The sequence below is a fragment of the Balaenoptera ricei genome, chromosome 13 (assembly GCF_028023285.1).
Source record: "Balaenoptera ricei isolate mBalRic1 chromosome 13, mBalRic1.hap2, whole genome shotgun sequence".
Taxonomy (NCBI): Eukaryota; Metazoa; Chordata; class Mammalia; order Artiodactyla; family Balaenopteridae; genus Balaenoptera; species Balaenoptera ricei.
In genome coordinates, this window is record NC_082651.1 from 95,437,037 (window position 1) to 95,457,553 (window position 20,517).

At 56.9% G+C, this 20,517-nt stretch overlaps 1 protein-coding gene across 2 annotated transcripts in view; it reads right to left on the reverse strand.

Annotated features, from left to right (window-relative positions):
* The window catches only part of ATP6V1C2 (ATPase H+ transporting V1 subunit C2), a 51,985-nt gene that overhangs the window by 335 nt on the left and 31,133 nt on the right, over positions 1-20,517 (reverse strand). The window contains exons 5-13 of one of the 2 annotated variants that reach the window (XM_059942211.1): positions 17,553-17,647; positions 13,050-13,141; positions 11,629-11,727; positions 10,946-11,014; positions 8,930-9,022; positions 8,725-8,818; positions 6,183-6,320; positions 5,266-5,363; positions 213-345 (exon numbers count right to left, since the gene is read on the reverse strand). In XM_059942211.1, the coding sequence (XP_059798194.1) occupies positions 213-345; positions 5,266-5,363; positions 6,183-6,320; positions 8,725-8,818; positions 8,930-9,022; positions 10,946-11,014; positions 11,629-11,727; positions 13,050-13,141; positions 17,553-17,647 (911 nt within the window). The remainder of the gene's footprint in view (positions 1-212; positions 346-5,265; positions 5,364-6,182; positions 6,321-8,724; positions 8,819-8,929; positions 9,023-10,945; positions 11,015-11,628; positions 11,728-13,049; positions 13,142-17,552; positions 17,648-20,517) is intronic. The other variant, XM_059942212.1, reaches the window with a different exon arrangement.

Consider the following 20,517-nt stretch of genomic DNA (forward strand, 5'->3'; position numbering starts at 1 on the left):
TTGAGGAAAGCTCTCTGGGCACTGACTGTATTTTCTGCCCCACAGTCCGCCCCCTACCCCCAAACACACACACAGCCTCTTGTTAAACTTTCACCTTTGTGCAGTGTAGATTTTCCTAACGGTCTGGCAGGTACCGCTTTTGGAAAGTACCTCCCATGTGGAGAGGCTGACCTTACTGTAGAAAGGCAGCTCTTTCTGGATGATATACCTACATCCAATATACTTGCGGCTGCGACTTCATCCAGATGTCTGAAGACGGAGTTCAGAACCTCTCTTAAACGTTTGGTGGATGACTTCTTATGAGGCTGGAGGAGAACCGCCTGGAAGTTCACTGGCAATCCATACCTGTTCAAAGTGTAGAGTTGCTGCAAATATGGGTAAAATGAACCTGACGCTGTAGTAAGAATGAAAAACGAGGCAACATAGCTCAGGAAAAGAAAACTCGAGTGGAATGTCTAGGGTCAGAAGTGAGACTAATTGCTAGATCTTTGTGCATGGAAAAGTCTCTAGAATATGCTCACCCACTTCTGATACAGTGACAGTTTTTTGACTATAAAGAGCCAAGGAGTCTCCGGGGTGTGTGTGATCATCAGGTGGTGAGGGGTCAAGTTGAAGGGAGGCTGTTTGACTAAATATTCTGACTCCAGAGCCTTTGTCTAAAACCCAGCTTAGCTGACATACTTTTCTCCACTGAAAAAACCAGCACACGCACACACACGCAAATCTAGTTTATCAAGATTGTGAATTCCTTTTGCTGAGTTTTGGGTGGACAGAAAGGATTTTAAATGGACTCTGTATGCACGAGTACCTTTGAAACCACTTGCTGGCAGCTATTCCTGTGGTGGTATCTCAAAACACTTAAAATATTTACACTGAGTACTACATAAACAGTAAACATGCATTTTGTGATTCTCAGTGTTTTTAAAATACATAATATATACTACCAGGGAGCAAACGCTTGGATGTTCAATACTTACCACCTGTGCTTCTTTATGCCCGAGCCCAGCATGTGAAAGCTGGCCTTAAGATGCCCTTTTACTGCCTGACCTGTTAGTATTACTTAGTTTTAATTTCACAGTCAATGCCCATAAACTAGCCCCTGGCTTTCCCATCCTCATTTCTGGCTGCTAATGGTGCAAAGTGTTCACTAAAGTCCTGAGGTCTCCTAGGGGATCTGCAGAAAGGTGAAGTAAATACGTGAAAGGGCCATTTGTAATTGCTTCACTGTAACCAAGCATAAGACGTACCTAGTCCCGTTGCCTTAGAACACTGGCTGAGCGGGGCCCTGCCAAACCCAAGAGGCAAGGGCCACAGAGGCCGGCAGATGCTGGCAGGGTTGGCGGAGGCACTTGGGCTAGATGGTGGGTGAGAGGATGGCCCAGCTGACCGCCCCTCATTCCTTCTTTGTTCCTTGTCACCAAAGCTCTGGTCACCCAGAGGACAATGAGCAGAGGGTCGTCGTGCTTCCGGAGCCCCCATCACCCGAACGAGCAGCTACCCTCGCCCTGCCTTCCCTCCTGAACTTCCTCCCCGAGCTCCCAGTGCCCTGGAAGCCCACCCCACACCCTCGACCTCACCAGCGCAGCTCTACCCGCTTCCTACAGGGAAGTCTGCAGCCTTCTCAAAGGGCGGCGGTCACCAATCTCACAGCCCAGGCAACATATATGCCAGGAGATGGCATTCCAGCTCCCAGATGTAGTTGCTAGACCATCACTCTGCTACCCGGACACAGAACCTGCCTCTGCCACCCTCCGATCTGGTCATCCCACCGCATTCATCACCAGGTTGCTCTGGAAGGATAACCTCCTGAACAAGGACCCCGTCTTTTGAGCTCTCCTCCCGAGCAGCCTGTGAGCTCCTTGCAGGCAGAGGTCCGCATCTGTCTTGTTCACTCACGTATCCCCAGTGCACGGCGGATAACAGGCACCCCATCCCTACTGGCTGAATGGATGCTCCCCGCCCCCTCATCCAGCCTCCGCGCCCTGGACCCCTTTCTCAGCCCACCCCCCTCTTGGTTTCAGGGTTTGCACATTCTTCCCAGACCCTTCCAGTCCTTTCCCTGCTAGCCCTCCCTCCAGGTCAGTTTAAGTGACCACCTCCTCATCCTGCTCGGAACGCGCTTTCCAGGAACGGCGGGTCGGCTCTCCCCGCTCCTTTCTCCTCCAGGCCGCCCCCCTGCTGCCCCCTCCCGGATGCCTCAGTACAGGAGCCTCCTTCCCCTGCGGGCCCCCCGGTGGGGAGCCCTCCACCTGCACCCTCCGTGCTGAGAATACTGCAGCCACCACCCTCCCCTGTAACGTGGCACCATCGTGCCGTTTAAAATAAAAATTCCCGCCAACTCCCTCCCGCTCTCACCGCACATCCGAGAGCACCCAATGTCCTATGTCACGCGAGCACCCTTCAGCCACTACGCTCAAGCTGCCCACACCAATGACCTCCCAGCGGCCCCATCCCGGAGGCAGCCAAAGCCTTCACCTTCTGTTCCCTGACTCACCCATCTCTCCCTCCTCCGGCCTCTGACATCACACAGGCTTCTCTGCTTCCACTCCTTAAATGCTGGTACATTCCCTCTAAGCGACTCTCTGTAGGTGAACCCATCCACACACAGCAATCATCACTGGTGATTCCCTAATATCCATTCCCCACTAGACCTCTCCCAAGATCCAGACTAATGACCCAGCTACCGGCTTCTCCAGTCTCACCATGGCCCCACCACTCACCCAGGGCCCGTTTCCATTCTCACCTTGGGTGATTTGAGCCCCTGATTCACTTCACCCTGAGAATGAACCAGCACTTCCTCAGTTGAGGGCCGGTCCACTTCTCTTTGATTCAGGCCACAAACGTGGGGCACCTCCTCTCTGTCTGACTCTGGGCTGGGTGACAGGCAGAGAGGCCAAGTCACCCCAGCCCTCCCCTCCAGCTCTCAGGGTAGGGAAAAAGGACAAAACCAGCTCTGAGAAAAGACACAGCAACAAGTGCGAACCGGGGGAAAAGACCTATGCGGGGTCGGAGGATCAAGAAACAGGCGAACTTTACCCGTCTGCTCTAATCAACTTGTTGGTTTAACATCTATTTTCTTAGCTTATGCTCTCTCCGTACAATGGAATATGAAAAAGCCATTAAGAAGGAGCGAGTATCTCTATGCATACTGATAAGACTATAATGCAAAGCAGATGAAAAAAGCAAGTTGCAGAACATTAAGTATAAATGATGACATTTAGGGGATGAGAAGAGTCTTGAAACCATTAACTGGGATGATCTATGGGCAGTGGGATGGCGAGGAACTTACTTTCCACAGTACATATTTCTGAACTTGAATTTTTTTTTTTTTACAGTGTTCATGTATTACAACTATTCAAGAGAAATAAAAAGTACAGTTTTTTAAAATGTCATACATTGATAGTTTTGAAAAGAATTATTTTTGCATATACTCTGTTTTACCGAGCTTAAACAAGATATTAGGGACGTCCATCTCCATCTCTCACTTGAGCAAAATGGGCATCCTGTAAGGACGGGCAGGCTTTGCCACACTGGGCCTGAGAACCACTGATTTTCAAGGTGAGCAGGGACAGACTGGGGCCCGTCTATCCTGTCGATGGCTGGAACACTCCGGGTTATCTTGAGTGTGCCCTTCAGCCCAGTGCCACAATCCTTGCCATTACAGGGGTCTGAGACGGTTGAGAGGATGAGAAGCCACCATCAGACCCGGTGTGTATTTGGACAAAACCACACTGGCAGCCACGTGCAGGATGAATGGGAGGCAGGGGACCAAGCAGCAGCTGGGGCGGGAGACGAGACGGCGGAAGAGAAGGCAAAGGCAGGATGGAGGGCTGTCAGGGGTGCGAGAGGTGCAGGGAGGGGGGAAGGACGTGAGGATGAGGGAGCGGAGGTGTCCGAGCGGGCCCTGAAGTTTGGGGAAGGACCTGAGGCCACTGGTAGAAACGGGCATCAGGAGGAAGGGAGCGGGAGGGAAGATGAGTCAGGAATCCAGTGAAGCCGGTCTGGAAGTGAATGGCAGCAGAGACCTAGGAAGCCTGGGCAAGAAAGAGAGAGCAGGGCAGTCAGCCTGGCGGAAGGGGCCCAGCAAGACCACCCCAGAGGGGCCGAGGGGCACTGGAGCCTGCAGGCCAGAGCAGGCCAAGCTTTGGGAGAAGGGGGCAGCGGCCGTGAGCAGTGCTGCCAAGATCCCCCATAGTTCAGGACACGGGATATGTTCAAACACGGTAGAAAACAGGCTTCAACAAATATTTCCTGTTTGATTCCATTTTTGTAAAAATTTTGTAAAAATTATGCATATCTGCGGAATCAAAAAAGAAATGATACAAATGAACCTATTTACAAAACAGAAACAGACTCACAGACTTAGAGGATGAATTTATGGTTACCAGGGGGGAAGGGTGGGAGGAAGGGATAGTTAGGGAGTTTGGGATTGACATGTACACACTGCTATATTTTAAAGGGATAACCAACAAGGACCTACTGTATAGCACAGGGAACTCTGCTCGATGTTATGTGGCAGCCTGGATGGGAGGGGAGTTTGGGGGAGAATGGATACATGTTATATGTATGGCTGAGTCCCTTTGCTGTGCACCTGAAACTATCATCACAACATTGTTAATCGGCTATAGTCCAATATAAAATAAAAAGTTTTAAAAAGTTATGCATATCTGCAAATTTAAAGAAACAAACCCCCAAAATCTGAAGGATGCTAGCACACCAGAATGTTAGCAGTGTTTCCTCTTGGTGCTTTTTATTCACTTTTTGGGATTACCTATAGTTTCTACAAAATAGTGAACCTATTTTGCATTTGTTTTAAAAAAAAAAAAAAAAAGGTAAAATAAGTTTAGCTGTTGTTGGTTCGGTTTGGTTTGGGTTTTACTTTTTGTGCTGCCTTGAGGGTTAGGCCTCAAAGGTCAAGGATGGAGACGGTCGGTGCTGGTGTTTCTTCCAGGAGCCACTGGCCCCTGGGGGGCTGCAGAGCGGGGGTGGGCGGAGCAGGACACCAGCCCCATGACTGGCAGGAAAGGGACAGAGCACCGGACAGCAGGGGCCCTCAGGACTGAGGGAAGGTTTATTTGACTGAGGAAACCCTAAGCCTGTTGCCAAGAGCCAGGAGTTGCAGAGGAAGAGGGCAGGAAAGCCAGGGCGTGTCCCAGAGGAGGCTGGAGGGGCCAGAAGGGGGTGGCAGAGCCCAGGTGGCCCCAGAGCTGGCTACGCCCGACCTCCCACCGCAGGACAGCCCAGGGCGGCATCTCGTCCACGCACCTGAGCACAGACTCCACAAACACTCTCAGTGCCTTGATGTGGATCCAGGCAATAAAGGCTTCGCTGAAGTTCACCTTGAGCCATCGCAGCAGCGGGCCCTGCAGGGACAGGAGTGCGGTGACCCCTCCCGGCCACTCCACCCGACGCCTGGCCAACAAAGGACGTGGGTTTTGACAGAGCAAGCCCCGAGCCGAGAAGAAACGCCCAGGGGCCAGCAGAAGCAGCGAGTCGGTCGGACGAGGCCAGGGTGAGGCCCAGGCCCACGTTCTCCAGGGCACCTGGCGCTGGGGCGGCTCAGCGGGCCAGCCAGCCGGCACACGCATGGGGCCATCACCAACCGGGCCGCGGGGGGCCAGGCGGCCCCTGACCTCGGGGCTTTCAGCAGGCAGCCAGCAAGCTTCTGGCTGACACTGCACCGCCAAGGAGCCCCCCTTCTCGAAGGCTCCACCCCAAGTCCCGGCATCATCCACCAGCCGCCACTTCCAGGGGGTTCCTCACAGCCCCACTGCACGTGGCCACAGCCGCTATCGCTAATGCTGGTATGGCTGGTCCTCCTGGGATGCCCACAAAGGTCAGGGGTGGGTCAGGGGTGGGCACCCAGGGGAAGAGAGCTGAGCTGCCCGACCACCATCCCCCAGCCAGGACCTGCCCCATCACCAGCTCCAGCCACCGCCAGCCAGGACAAAGGCACCCTGGCCAGCAAGCACCAATCATTGCTGGGGGAGGGGGAGGGGAAGGGCAGCTCCCAAGAGACCCTGCAGATTAGGAGGAAGGCATGATTCTGGAATCCCTGAATTTAAGACCTCAAAAGCCATAGTAGATAACAGGAAACGCAAGGATTTGTCTTCTCCAAAGATGCCTGCGCGGGCGAGGACATGCGAGCCGGGGAACCCCAGGGCTCCCGGGGGGTTGCTTACCTCACCCTCGCCCTCACTCTCTCTCTCTCTGTCGTTCTGCCCCGCAGCGGGCCTATCAGGGTTCCCTAGCGGGGTTACCTTAACCTTGTGGTCCGGGAAGGTGGATGATCCCTTTTTAAGAGCAACACAGGAAGTTTGCTAAAGGCACAGAAATGATTTATTAATCTTTCAGCAAACATGCATCACAAACAAACAGAAATCACTTTCACGGCCTGAAAAGCACCTGAGGGCAGGCTCAGGCGTGCCAGCCCACCCTCGGGACTTGCGTGCTGGTTGGACTGGAGGTGCGCAGGTGCAGTTGGCACGCCCCCTCCAGGGCGGGGGTGTTAACGTCCTCGGGTTCCAGATTCCAGGGGCAGAGCCCACAGCCCCTCCCTCGGCCTGGCCTCGGCCAGGAGCTCCCCCTCCCCGGAACGTCTGTGGAACCAGCTCCGCCTTCCGGGCTGTCTGGGCTGAGTCAGGGTGTCTCTCCCAAGTCCAGCTCACAGTAGCCTCCTTGGCCGTCAGGATGCACTTAAGCGTGTTACACGCAGAAAACTGGTCAGGTGTGCTGTTAGGACACATTCGACCCTTCATCATCTTTCTCTGCAGACAGGTGCAAAAAGCGGGAAAATCCCATCCTGTGCTCTCAAAGGGAACTGACACCCAGGACCTAGGTAACGAAAGGACGGACGCAGGATGCTGGTCCTATGCACCTCCAAAAAGGCTAAAGGGGGAAAGAGATTCTTAAGAAGCCGGGGTAGGGCTGACCCCAGCTGACCCCCGCTCGCTGGCGCCCAGCAAGGGCCTCGCAGGGAACTACAAGTTTCCAATTAGTCTGTCCTTCGGAGCTCCGCTTCCCCTCCACGGAGACCGGGCAGGACTTCCCGGGGCAAAACCAGGGAGCGGAAACCTACACCGCGCGAAAACGTGCCAGCGAGCAACCCGAGACAGGGGCGCAGGCGTTGGGCTCGGGTGTATCACCTCGATCCCCAGGGGGTCTGTGCCAGCGCGGAGGGGGGTGCCAAAGGCTCGCCCTGGTCACCTGTGAAAGGTGCCACCATCTAGCTCCCTCCAGAGACACCGTGGGGGGCTCGGGCCAGGACTAAAGCAAGCGGGGAAAGGGCTCAGCTAAAGAGAAGGCTGGAGCCTTCTTGGGATATTAGGGTTCTGGGCGAGCTCAGGTGCAGGAGGAAACCCTTTGGATCTCAGCTCTTGCTGGAGAGCACCCTTCCTGCCTGGTGAGTCGGGTCCGAGGCCGGGCGCATAGGGCTCCAGCTCAGTCCTTAGTCTCAGGAAGGGCCCCGGAGCCTTGGCCCAAGCCCAACAGATTGTGGATCTAAAAAGCGTGTGTTCCCTTGGCGTGCACACACATGTTCACACACTATGTGTGTGTGTGCGTGCGCGCGCGTGCCTTTCTCCTCGGGGAGAGAAGGGCTGAAATCCCTCACAGGCAGTTTTATATGATCAGTTCCCATTTCCTCCTCAGAGGGGGATGGGTCCATCCAGTGGGGCTCTGGGGACCCCATTTCCGGGGCCCCGTGGCTGGTTCTCACTCCTGACGGGGCCAGGTGTCTGCAGTCCCTGTGCAAAGGCCACGGACCCAGAGAGGTCAGGCGGGAGGCACAGAATCCCCCAGCCCGAGGCAAGAGGCGGCCCGGGGCACAGGCACAGCCCCACGGGGGGCACTGGCTCTTCACCCAAACACACACTCACAGCTTCATGTTTACACACCAACTTTCCTCACCCCTCCCTTCCTCTCTACTCTAGAGGCTGAACTGGAAGTTTCTCTGAGAACCCTCCCTGGGGGGACTGTAGGGCAGGGGACCTGAAAACATCCCCCCCTGGCTCAGCCCCGCTCTGAGCTGCAGGATGCTGAGTCCCGAAGGTGCCCGTTTTACAGAGCGACTCTCTCAAGGCTACACCATTCACATTGCAAAAACGAAAATCTGTTTTTCTCTCTTGAGCTCAGCTGCCCTCACATATGAGAAGGTCCTGAGTGGCTGTGGCTGGAAGTCTCTAGGGTAAGCACCCACTCTTTGCTGAAAGCCTCGGGGAGGTACACACAGGTGCTGGTGACGGGGGTGTCACAGCACGCCTGGACATCACACGGACCAGGGCTTCGGGTGACGGCTGGCTGCACTCTCCAAGGCGGCGGCCCTGCCACTCTCAGCACAGGCGCCCCTGCCCGGAGCCCTGACAGCCTTGCTCGACCCCAGGGGGCAGGCGGGGTCCTGTCCCAGGGCCAGTGCTCGTTCACCTCTCGGAGCCTTTCTCCTCCGCAGAATGGAGCTAAGAGTTCCTTCCCGGAGGGCAGTGCCGGGCTCAGTGAGATCTCCTACAGCAGGGCTCACGGCTCATGTGTCACCTCCAGGTTACCGACGCTTGTCACCCTCCCCCAGACCCTGTCTGGCAGCCCCAGGAGTGTGCACGGGGCAAGTAGGGACGTCGGGCGTGGGGTGTTGGGACTAGGCGGGGCCCTTCTGCTCCAGGCCTTGGGTGCGCGGGCGGGGACCACCCAACGCCTTCAAGAAAATCCTCCGGGCCTGTATCATAGACTCACGTATTGTTGCTTCTTATCCGACAGCAATCTGGTCATCTCTTCCCTTTCCCTTTTAATTTCTTTTTCATCATAGTAAAATTCACGGACAGTGAACCTTAAGATAAGCAAACGAGAGGCTTTCGCTAAGAAGCTTCCAGTCAGAGCAGAGACCCGCCGCCAGTGGAGACAAACCAAACCCGGGAAACCCACCGAGGCCAGCCCTTACTTATTCTCTTTGGCTTTGGTTTTGAAATCGTCAATCACTTTTCGAAACAGGGTCACGGTGAAGAGGCCGCCCTCGTTGTCCTCAGCTATCAGCCTGTGGGAGAGAAGCGTTTGTTCACTGGACCCACCAGCAGGCCCCGGAGCTGGGCCGAAGGAGCCTGTCCTCTCCCCGGCGGGGTGGCTCGCTGCAGGGGGAGCCTGGTGGCCGTGGCGGCAGCGAGGGTGGAGGAAGCGAGGGCGTCCCTTCCTGGTGCCTAACTTCTGGCTGCGTGTGTCAGCTGCCGGCGCCTTCTCGGCGTCTCCTGCTACTTCCACTCGCCCTCCAGGCTAGGGCTCCGGGGTGACCTAAACGCCGGAGACTTGCTCGGATCTGGGGTGGGCTCCAGGCCATGAACCGGCCGAGAGCAAGCCGCACGCAGGGCTTAGTCACCTGGCGTGCCGAGCGGGGCGCGCCGCCTCTCACGCGCTGTGGTTGTAACGAAGCAGAGGGCAAAGTTCCAGCTGGTGGAAACCATCCCGCGATGGGCATTTCACGTCCGACGTCACAATGTTCTAATTAGACGTGGTCTCCCTGGCACACCTTGACGTAGGACCACTGCGGTTGCTGTCCTCAGTATGGGGGTCACTGGGGCCCGTGGTCTGAGCGTCTTTGAGTCCCGCTGGCCAGATGACCTGACAATGGGAGCCCTTGGGCCCAAGCAGGGTCTCGGGTCACCTTTCCTGCTTCTCCGAGCGCACACCCCTAGGGGCTGACCCCGGTTCCAGAAACCTTTCCAGAGTAATCTCAGCAGACTCTCAGGTGCCCCCTGACAATGAAGGGCCTGCGGGTTCTGGTCTGAGAAGTCAAGCCACCTCCTGAAGCAGCCTCTCCTGGCAGGAGTTCCCAGCACTTGGCCATGGAGAGCCAGCATTGGAGAGCAGTGAACGCTCCTGCCAAGCAGGCCAGCGTCGAGGGCCAGCTCCTCTGCCGGCCTGTACGCCCTCCTCCTCCTTCTGCCCCTGGCAGCCTCCCCTGGTGACCTCGGGCTGTGACTGTCCTGCGCCCTGCACCCTTCAGTTTAGCTCCTGATTGCTATCTCCCGTGAGTCTGTGACCCTGGGAGAGCCAGCAGGCGTCCCAGGCCAGAGGCCTCTGGGCTGGGATGGGAGTGGGCAGGCCTGCCCAAGACTCATTGAGAAATCATTTAAGGTGCAAGCTATTTCAGGCACAGGAAAAGGTACAGAGAACAAATACCCATGTATCCCCCACCCAGCTTAAGACATAAAACAATTTTCATACAACAGAAGCCCCACATGCCCTCCCCAACCTCATTCTAATCCCACCCCTAGGTCACCGCTGTGCTGAGTTTGGCGTTTCTCATCCTCAAACACCCATAATTCCGTGCACCTGCACTTCCCAAGTCACATACAGTTTAGTTTTGTCTATTTTTAGATTTTAAATAAATGGCTTCGTGCTGTGTGTCCCCTTCTGCAACTTGCTTTGCGCTTGACATCACAGAGTGAGATTTATCCTTGCTCATGCCCGTAACGCTAAACTGTTGATTTTCCCAGCTGTGTGGTATTCGTGGTTCAAATATGTTCCTCTGTCCCTTCTGCTGTCACTTTTCCAGCCCTCACTGGCCGCTCCTGCTCTGACCCCAGCAGGCCACACGTCGAGACTCTTTTCCTCCCCTGCTCGTGCTCTGCGGCCATCACAGCCAGGCTCTTGCTTGACCCTCAGGTGGGGAAGAATCCAGGCCAAGCTGAGAATGCAGAGCAGAGCACAGCGCAGGCCCTGCATGCCCTGAGGGCCACAAGGTAGTCAGGGAGGGCTTCCCGGAGGAGGGGGCAAGGAAGCGGGGTTCTGAAAGATGGAGGGAGTCTGGCATGTGGCTGAGTGTGTGGCTGTGAAGGCACAAGTGTGGAGGGCTGAAGGCCCTTGTGCCCTTGGGGCATGTTTGGTGGCTAGGTGTCCCAGAGCACCCACACATGCCCCACCCCCACCCCAGGCCCTGGGGCCAAGCCGAGGTCTCACTTACTTCGTCGACCGTGGGACCACCATGTCCGAGAGGGATTCGTAGGTTTTTTGCCATTGTGCATAGCTTGGTCTGTGAGAATACAGAATCGCTCAGTGATTTTTTGCAGTAAGGATTGTGGGGTGTCCTGAGAGTCTAGGAAGCTGCGTGCCCCTTTCCCTGAGGGACTGAGAGGGGCAGGGCTAGGGGGCAGACAGCGCCCCAAACATCCCCGGAGGCCCTGCCATGGGCTTTGGGACCCCTGTCCCCAGCCCCATCTGGGGCTTAGCCTCCCCATGAGGCCCCAGGCACCGTGGAGGGGCCGTGAGAAGGACTCAGAGGAGATGCCTGCTGGGAGCTCTAATCCTGGCCCTGTGTGAGCTTGGGCAAACCAGTTGACCTCTCTGGCCGCAGGACCAGGGACTAGTAACAGCCCCCGCCCGACCCCAGGCTTGTTGTGAGGGAAACGAGCTCCGGTGTGTGGCATCGGGCACACAGCAGATGCCCAAGAAATGACCGCTTCTGTCACCATTACCGCCACAAGCACTGCCACCTGCTCCCCTGACCACCCCACAGCTGCCATTTAGGGCTCCAGGATCTGGCCCTGCGGGACTCCCGCTTCATCTCTGCTGGGCGGGACGAGTTTCCTTCTGTGATCACCAACCCAGATGGAGACCCCACACCACTCGCCTTCCTGGTCCACTTACTTGGGAACAATGACCAGAAGTGTAATCAGGTACTCAGAATCCAACACAAAGTCTTCTTTGCTCACAATGTCGCTCAGTGTCCGAGTGAAGAGGTTCCCCCTGCATCCGCGTGGGGCAAAGGGGTTGTGACCAGCAGAAAAGCACACAGAGGCATCCCACAGACCCCCGGCACGCCCGCGACACGCAGGTGTTGGGACAGCAGGGGCAGCAGGGGACAGCAAGGCTCAGGACGCTTCCTGGGGAGGGGGACGGGCCCTGGGCTAAGTGTCCCCCGGCTGTGTGTCTGGGCGCCCAGAACTGCTGTGCCTGGCAGGACCCCAGGTCCTATCACCAGTCACCCGAGCTGAATCCAACACCTCGGTCAGCCGCGCTGCCCCGGAGCAAGCCACCGGCTGTTGGGAGGGGATCGCTGGCGACAGGCAGCTTATGTTACCCAAGTGGAACACAGCGGTCGGCTCACGCCACCACCTGGGCCACTCCGGGCAGGGACAGGCCCAGAAGAGGGCTCCACTTCACTTGACACACCTTACAGGTCCAGCAGCCAGGGGACATTCACCTGAAATAGCTTTGTACGTGTGTCCAGTGGAACCTGTCTCATCAAGGTCATGGTATTTTTAGCACAGGGATCAAGGCTATTGTATCAGCAAATGGGCCAAAACACAACTACTGAGACGGTCTGTAGCGTCAGCATGTAGGCCATGAGGTTAAATACCCAAGTGCACGTTGCTTCCCGAGGAAAGAGTTCTCGAGCCCTTAGTCAAGGCCGAAGCTTTAGGTAAAGAGCCGTCCCACAGGGCTCTCCAGACTGCACCGCCCGGAACCGACACGCCCTCTTCCCCATGCCGACCAGCCACCACTGATAAGGCCCTTAGGGTCCCTCTCCAAAGGCACCCTGCAGTGCCCATCTGTCCCGGACTCCTTACGTTACCAGACCTTATCTGTCCGGTTTACACCCGTACCCCTTGCGCAAAGCAGACTTTCCATAAGTATTTGTTGAGTGAATAACTGTGAGCTCTCCAAGTGCAGAAAGGATATTTTATTCTGCTTTGTATCTTTAGGGCCTAGCATAAGGCCTGAGTATAGTGGGTACTTAATAAACACTGATCCGAAGAAGAAAAAGAGAAACATCAGAGGGAGGTAGAGACTGTCTGACCCTCTTCACCCTCCCCTCCTTCACTCCGTGTATGTTCAATCAACCACTGTTACTGTTGGCCCTCCCTGCCCAGCACGTAACTCCTGAAGAGGCAGGAGTGCCTCTGTGTCTGTCTGTCCGTCTGTCTGGCTGGCTGGCTGTCTCTCTCTCTCAGACACAGACACCCAGCTCACCCAGTGATCTGAAAGGCCCGTGCAGGAGCCCGTGCTTGGACGCTGCCCTGGCCAGGCCCTGAGGCCGCGAGGAGCGCGGGAACCCGAATACTCACGTGGATTTCTTCTCCAGGTTCTCCAGATTTGTCTTCAGAGCGCTGTAGGCGGCCGTTCGGGACTTCAGGTCCGTCTCAATCTGTGCCAGTTGCTATTTGGAAAAGCAAAAGAGTTTAAAGAGTTGGTTGAACTTTTCAAAATTGCCGCAAATTGCTCCTGGTGCACTTAAGGAAAACACTGCACCCTGCCCGTTTGCCGGGATGGCTTACGTTTTTCTCGCCTCTGCTCTCCCAGGCCTTCCAGCATTTGACCCTACAGTGAGCTCACCCCGGGAGGCAGGGAAGGGATTATTAACGTCCCCACTTTGCCAACAAGGGGCTCGAGATATAAATGGCTTTTCTAGGATCACTCAGCAAGCTGAGTCTTGTCCCGATTTCAAGCCCATCTCGTACTCTCAGGGCCCCCAGGGCCCCAACTCCACGTGCTCTCAGGCTCTGCTAGAGGTCAGCTTGGGCTGACCCCCATCCCGGCTTCTCGGGGGACCCGCTGTAGCCCAGCCCCGACCAGCACCCAGGTCTCCAGGCTCAGCTGTGCCCCACGGCAGCCTCTTCCTGTTCTATGTAGGTAGGAAGGCTCTTTTCAGTTTGGAGGCAGGTCACCAGCCTGACGTTAGGGAGATCCCCCTGTTCTGGAAGTTTCAGGAGCGCGTCCAGGATCCCCTCCTGCGGTGGGCAGGGAAATGAGACAACTGAGGCCCAAGGCTCAGGTCTCCAGATGCCTGGCCTCAGGTGCCCCACCTGCTCAGCCGGGATGATAACTCACCCACAGCAGTGAGAGAAAAATGCTCACCGGGCCCAATTCAACAGAAGCGCTCACAACACAGCGGCTGTTACGACGATCACTGCAAATCAGTATCTCGAGGTCACTGAAGCCAGCGGCTCAGAGACAGCGGCGAACCCCTCTTGCACGTGGGAACTGTGGGGATTTTCTGGCTCACACTTTAACAGCAGGGTCCACGAACACAGAACGGGTCCGACAAAGCACAGCACCCACACCACGGACTACTGTGCCAGTGGCACAGTGGCTGAGGGCTGGCCCCGCGGCTCTTGGGAGACTGTGCCCATTTCCTCCAGGCCACGCCGGGAGGAGACACACTCAGGGGCGCCTCCCTGGTGGCCCGCCCTCGGCTGCGGAGGGGACATTTACATCGCACCAACAGACACAACAGATCAGCACACCACTGCTGCTATGGGAATATCTCAGGAATCACTACACAGAAAAAGGAGGCGATCTGTAGGATATGAGCAATTCTGAGTTGAAATATATATACTTTTAATATAGATGAGAGGATCCACTTTAAACTTGTAAACATTGGTTACCTTCAGGGAGATTAAAGGGAGCAGCAATTGGAGGGGAGGGGACATGTGGGTGATGTCGGGGGGGGGGCCTTTAACACTTTCTTTCACCTTTCCATTTTGACTGTTTGATTTTTAAAATAAGATTTATAATTTTTTTTTTTTTTACAATTTTTAGAACCTTTTTACCTTGAAATGATTATCGATTCACAGGAAATTGCAAGAATAGTACACAGAGATCCCATGTACCCGTCTCACCCATTGGTAACATCTCACATAACAAGAGTACAATATCATAACCAGGAAATTGACATGGCTACAAGCCACAGATCTTGATTTTTAAAATAAGATTTATACATTTGAATTTTTTTAAAAGGAAAAAAAAATCAAACAAAAAATCCTGTGTTGTCTTTATTCTTCTGATTTTACCAAAGCCAATGAAAAACTACAGAGTTGTGTTTAGAAACCAGCAAAACAATGAGAGGAACTAGGACTTGGGAACCCGTCAGGCCCAGATTTGAATGCCAGTTCCAGCTCTGGCTGTGTGACGTGGTGTCAGCTCCTGAAGCTCTCTGAGCTCAGTGCCATGGAATTACCGTTGAGCTGCTACAGTCTTCAGAGCAGGTCACCCAGAAAGGTGAGCCCTTTCTTCAACAGACTGAGCCCCTCAAGGGCAGGCTGGGTCTGGGTCCTCTCTGCAATTCTGGGCAGCGCGGCCGGCACAAGGCAGTGCTTCGAGAACATTCCAGAACCAAACGTTCCCAGTCCTGCTCCTTCTGGCATGCGGCTGGCGTGCACTTCCCACCGCTGAGGGCAGGTGCGCCAGGCAGAGTCCTGAGACCCCGTGAACCTCCCTGCACAGCACCCAGAGATGCTTCAGGTGGTGGAGACGCCAGCGGCCGGTGCCCGAGTGGGCTGGCAGGGAGCAGGCCCCCGCCGAGCACCGTGGACATGCGTGCGGTAGGCAAAGAAACTGCTATGTTATGCCGGTGAGATTCAGGAGCCTTTCTGAAACCACACTGTGACCCAGCCCGTGGAGACGGACACAGCCAGGGGCTGCATCCCCATCCTCGCTCCTCTTCATTAGGGGAGGCAGGTGGGCTCAGTTCCCAGCTGTCGGGAGGGTCGGGGGCCCAGCCCTGTGAGTGTCAGCACAGGGCGCCTCCCAGGTGGGGAGACCTGTTCGGACACCTAGAAGACACTGGGCACTTTCGGAGAAGGGAGTTCCTCTGACTAGGACGTCTCTAGTTAACAGATTCAGATCTCCCAATGCGGGGAACAGGCCTGAGCCAGTGCTGAGGGCAGCGCTCGAGTGCTCCTGGGGCAGGACGGGGTGGGGGAGCCAATACCCGGAGCCTCTGCCCGGCTGGCCTCAAAGAGCTGATTCCTGGCAGTGGAGCCAACCCAGGGCTTCCTTGGGAAGCGATGCCAGGCATATAGCCCAACCAAGACCTGCACCCCCATCCCAGGGCAATACTTCAACACCTGCACCCCCATCCCAGGGCAATACTTCAACACCTGCATCCCCATCCCAGGGCAATACTTCAACACCTGCAGGTCCTGGGGGATGCCACGCAACCTCTCAGCCAGCTTCCCCATCTGAAAGCAGAGGAAAGCGACACCTGCCCCATAGGGGTGACGTGGGAAGTACAAGCCCAGCATGGTTCCAGGCACACAGGGAGCGCTTCCCAAACCACTGCCCTCCTCCCCACCCTGCCTTCCTGCCAAAGTCACTCTTTGGGTCCCCCGGACTAGACAGAAGCCAGGTCCTGTCCTCTACAACTGCTCTGCTCCCCCCTCAGCTGACGCCCCGATGCACTCTGGGAACCCTCCTCACTGCCTGCATCGCCGGGACAGCCATGCCGGCGAGCGCTGTCCCCAGTGGCCGTTTGGCACAGCCCTGGCCATGCTGCCTGGCTCGGCCTGGCCTCACCAGAGCAGGGTGGGGAGCGGCCAGTCCCACAAACTACTGTGTGCTTCCAGCTTGGGGGTGGAGGGGCACAGCACCCTCCTGGATGCCGCACCTGGCACAGGTGCTCTGGGAGCCCCTCCTCGAAGGGCCTTCCAGAATCACTGCCCAATCGCCCCAGGAGGGGCTGGGACCTCTGTGACGTAAAGGGTGCCCGACGAGCCGCACCCAGATTCCGGAGCCTTCTGGTCCCACCCGTGCTCCCAGAGACACAGGCCGGGCGCCAGCCTGCCAGCAGGAGATGCACAGGACTGCAAGGTGGGCGGGGGGGGGGGGGGGGCGGTCCCAGCAGCCCATCGCCTTCACCTGACCCGCCCAGACAAACCTGGGCGCTTCTGTCGCCCTGAGACAACAGGAAGGCTTTGTTCCCGGTCTGGCTGAGATGCTCCCCAGCCACCCAGCCACAGGAGACGTGACGTATTAGGGGCTCTGTGCATCCTGGAGGGAGGGGAGGGACAGTGGCCATAAACCATCAGGCTAAATCTCAGACTCTTCATCAGCGCCCACCCGCAGGGGGACCAACAGGAGCCAACACGCTGCAAGACACCCGCGATGTCCCCAGAGGGCTCCGCCTTGATGCTTTTATCAATGAAGCAGAAGCTGGAGGCCCCCGCTCACCGAGACAGTGCAATCATGGCGGCAGCACTCACCGGCCTCCCCACTGTCACCAGGGGTGGGACCCCGAGAGTTGCCTCCCAGGAGTTAGGGCTCTTAAGCCAAACTCTCCACGGAAGCAGACAGTTTTTGTTAAGTAAACAATCACCGTCGGGGTCGGGAGAGTCAGGGTGGGGCTGACTTCTCCATCAGTATCTTTCAAAGGGGAGCGCGGTGAACGGGCACCGGGGTCTGGGGTCAGAACACCAGGGGCTCAGAGCACCCGTCGAGGGGAGTGTCCTGTAGGACGAAGCCACCCTGCCCAGTGGCAGATTTGGAAGAGGTGTAGGGAGGACAGGTGGTCACCAACCCGTTTCCAGGGCTGCCCTGAAACCCAAAGGTGTCTGACCTTGCCCGGCACATGGAAGGCCACAGCTCAGGGCCCAGTCAGGGCTGGCAGGAGCCAGAGGGGAAGGGACCCCACCCAGGGCCACTGGGCAGGGCGAGAATCCCCCCAGCCTCCCGCCTCTGGAAAGTCCCTCCTTGCTTCGCCAGGGTGCAAACATCGTGTAGCTTCACCCCAGATGGTCAGTGACGCCGGTCACAGCAGTGTGACGTCCCCCAAGAGAAAGCCCTTCTCTTACCTTTGCCAGAGTGTCCGCTATGCTCACCAGCGGCTGCTTCGCAGGATACTTGGCCATGTCCCATTCGAAGTGGGTCACAAAGGACGTTAAGTCAGCTGGAAGAACATAAACACGTTGCAACAGACAGTGGACTTCCCGTCTCTCCTGAGACCCAGGCAGGCCAAGCGTCCCCACTGAAACCGAGGAAGCAATGAGAGAAACGGGAGGACAGACTCAGGGCGCCCTCCCCCTCCGGGAGAGCAGATGCTCCCCACGGGAGCAGAGGGCCAGGCCAGCCATCAGCCAGGACCACGGGTGGCCCTACCGTCAGGATGCTGCAAAGGTGCGCTCCTGCACCCGAACTCGAACTCAGACGGCTGCCCCAGAGCCCCACGTGTGAGAGGCCCTGCTCTCCCAGGGGGTGGCCACGAAGTCGGAGGTATTCTGCGGCACCAGACGAATCCCCTGCCTTTCCAGTTGGTTCGACCACACTCCCAGCTGAAGTTGTAAGTTCGAGGTACCCCAAAGGTACCCCAGAGAGCCCCAAGCCAACCCCCGAAGGCCCCACAGCCACCATGGGTGCCACCTGCCCTGCAGATGACCATCTCCCTGCCTCTCCCACGTCCCTGGGCTAGACATAAGCCAGGTCCTCACACACGTCTGTTTTAACAAAGGCATTTTCAACGTTAGCGAAATACTGGAGTTAGTGAAGGTGGTTTTTACCACCTGGTACGGACATGCATTTGTCAGGGTATGTTCTTTACATAAAAGTGTATAGTGAGTGGAACAAATCAGTGTTTTCTCAAATTTTCTTTTCTCTCTTAATTTCTCCAAAAGCAAGCCTAAACCTGCGTGCTCAGGGTGTTTGTGATTGTCTCTCACCAGCCGCGGGTGGAGGAAAGGGCTGGGAGGTCAGCCAGCAGCGCTTGGGGGCCCTGGGGCGTGTCAGTAACCAAACCTCTTTGCACCTCAGCCTCCTGACCTGAGAAGTGGGAGCGCGAAGGGGTGTCCGCATACCTCCCGAGGGCCCTCTCTCTTCAGGGGAGCACCAGGCACAGTGAAAGGGTGAGACCCGGGGGCCAGCTGCAGGCTACACCCCGGTCCATTACCCCTTCAGTGCAGGACGCGCTAAGGGGGCCCCCAGGATTCCATGAACCCCAGCAAGACGGGCCTTGCTATCCTGGGCTCTCACCCCAGGTTATGTGGACGCTGGCCCTTCACGCCGGGACTGGTCACTGCCCCCTCAGCATTCAGTCGCCGTGACTGAAGGCCAGCTCACTGCCGTGCTGGAGACAGCAGACCGTAGCCCCCTCGCCTTCGAGGTGCTCCCTGTTTGCTCGGGACACGAGTCGAACATGACACCACGGTGAGCAGCGTAACACAAGGCTGGCAGGGGCTGAGGAAGGAGGGGGAGAGCCCTGTCCTGGGGGGGCTCCGAGGGCTTCATGGGGACCCCGTACTCACGCAGGGACGGAATGGGACAGAGTCTGCCACGTGGCCAGTGAAGGAGGACGCTGGGCGCCAGGCGGGGTGCAATGGTGAGCATCGCGTGCGGGGCATGAGGTCCCCCGGGTCAAGCTGACGGAGCAGGGAGTGTGGACGGAGGGGGAACAGGAAGGCCAGGCCGGGTCAGGAAGGTCACGTCTGCACCTTCTCCTGTGGCGCTACAGACACCACGCCCACTCCCTGAGCCCCTCGCACGCGCCCGGAGTGGGACACGCGTCACTCCAACCTCAACAGCACTGCGGAGAGGTCACCAAGAGGTCAGGACCCAGCCGGGCGAGGACACCGGTGCTCTGAGGAGCCTTCTCCGGGGCTTCGAGGGAGAGAGAAGGGAAAGCTAAGAGGGGCCCCTGCCCGGGGAGCAGAGGCAGGGGGCCAACAACAGCACGCAGGGGCAGTTACCCGCGGGGCACGAAGGAGGATCGGGGCACAGCTGGGCCTCCAGGCTGGGTGACGGGTGCAAGGAGGGCATGTTCCCTCCGCCAGGCAGCGGGGAGGCGGCAGCCTGGGATGGAGCAGAGGCGAGCAGAGCCGGACTCAGCTTGGGACCAGCTAAGTCGGATATCCGGGTCAGTTATGTTCCCACACGGCAGGTGGAAATGAAGTGGGGCTTGGAGGAGGGAAGGGGCCTGCGGGAGGGAGGTCAGCAGGATGACGATGCCGGTGATGACCATTACAGTAGCTGACGCCGGCTGGTGCTTTACCCTGGCCTGGACGCATGAGTTATTTCAGTTCATTTACCCTTCAACCCTGTCCAATATTATTATTATCTCTGTCTCAGAGATGAGGAAACTCTGGCACAGAGTTAAGTCGTGTAACGTCCACCAGAAAAGGAGACAAGGAACGTGGAGGCCAGGGAGGGCGACGCTCCTTCCCCACCCCGGCCTCGGGCAGGCGCGGCCACACTCTGGGGGGACAGGGAAGCCGCCGTTGTCGGCACCTTCGCAAGAACCACACTCCGATACCTCTGGTCTCCTGACTTAGAGGGTCCTTCAGATTCCAACGGCGTTGGGATTGACAAGAGGGCCTCTGAGGCACCAAGGGTGGGGCCCTGACCCAAGTGGACCAGTGCCCTTATAAGGAGACACCAAAGAGCCCCCCCACCCCCCGTGCTCCCACTAAGCAAGGGCCATGTGAACACACAGGGAAGGGAGCAGGTTCTCACCAGGAACCATACCTGCCATCACCTTGACCTTGAATTTCCAGCCTCCAGAGCTGTGAGAGATAAACATCTGTGGTTTAAGCCTCCAGTCTGCAGTATTTTGATATGGCAGCCTGAGCTAATACAGATTTTGGTATTGATTTGGTATTAATATGGATTTGGGGATTGCTACACTAGGTCAGGGAAATGACTTTGTAGGAAGGATCCAGGCCTTGGAGGAAGTGAATTGAGGTCTGGATGATGGCAGGGGTGCAGTCAGAGGCAGAAGTGACCGTCACAAAGGACTCCTCGTGTGCCAGCAGTCACCCGGATCCTGCTACT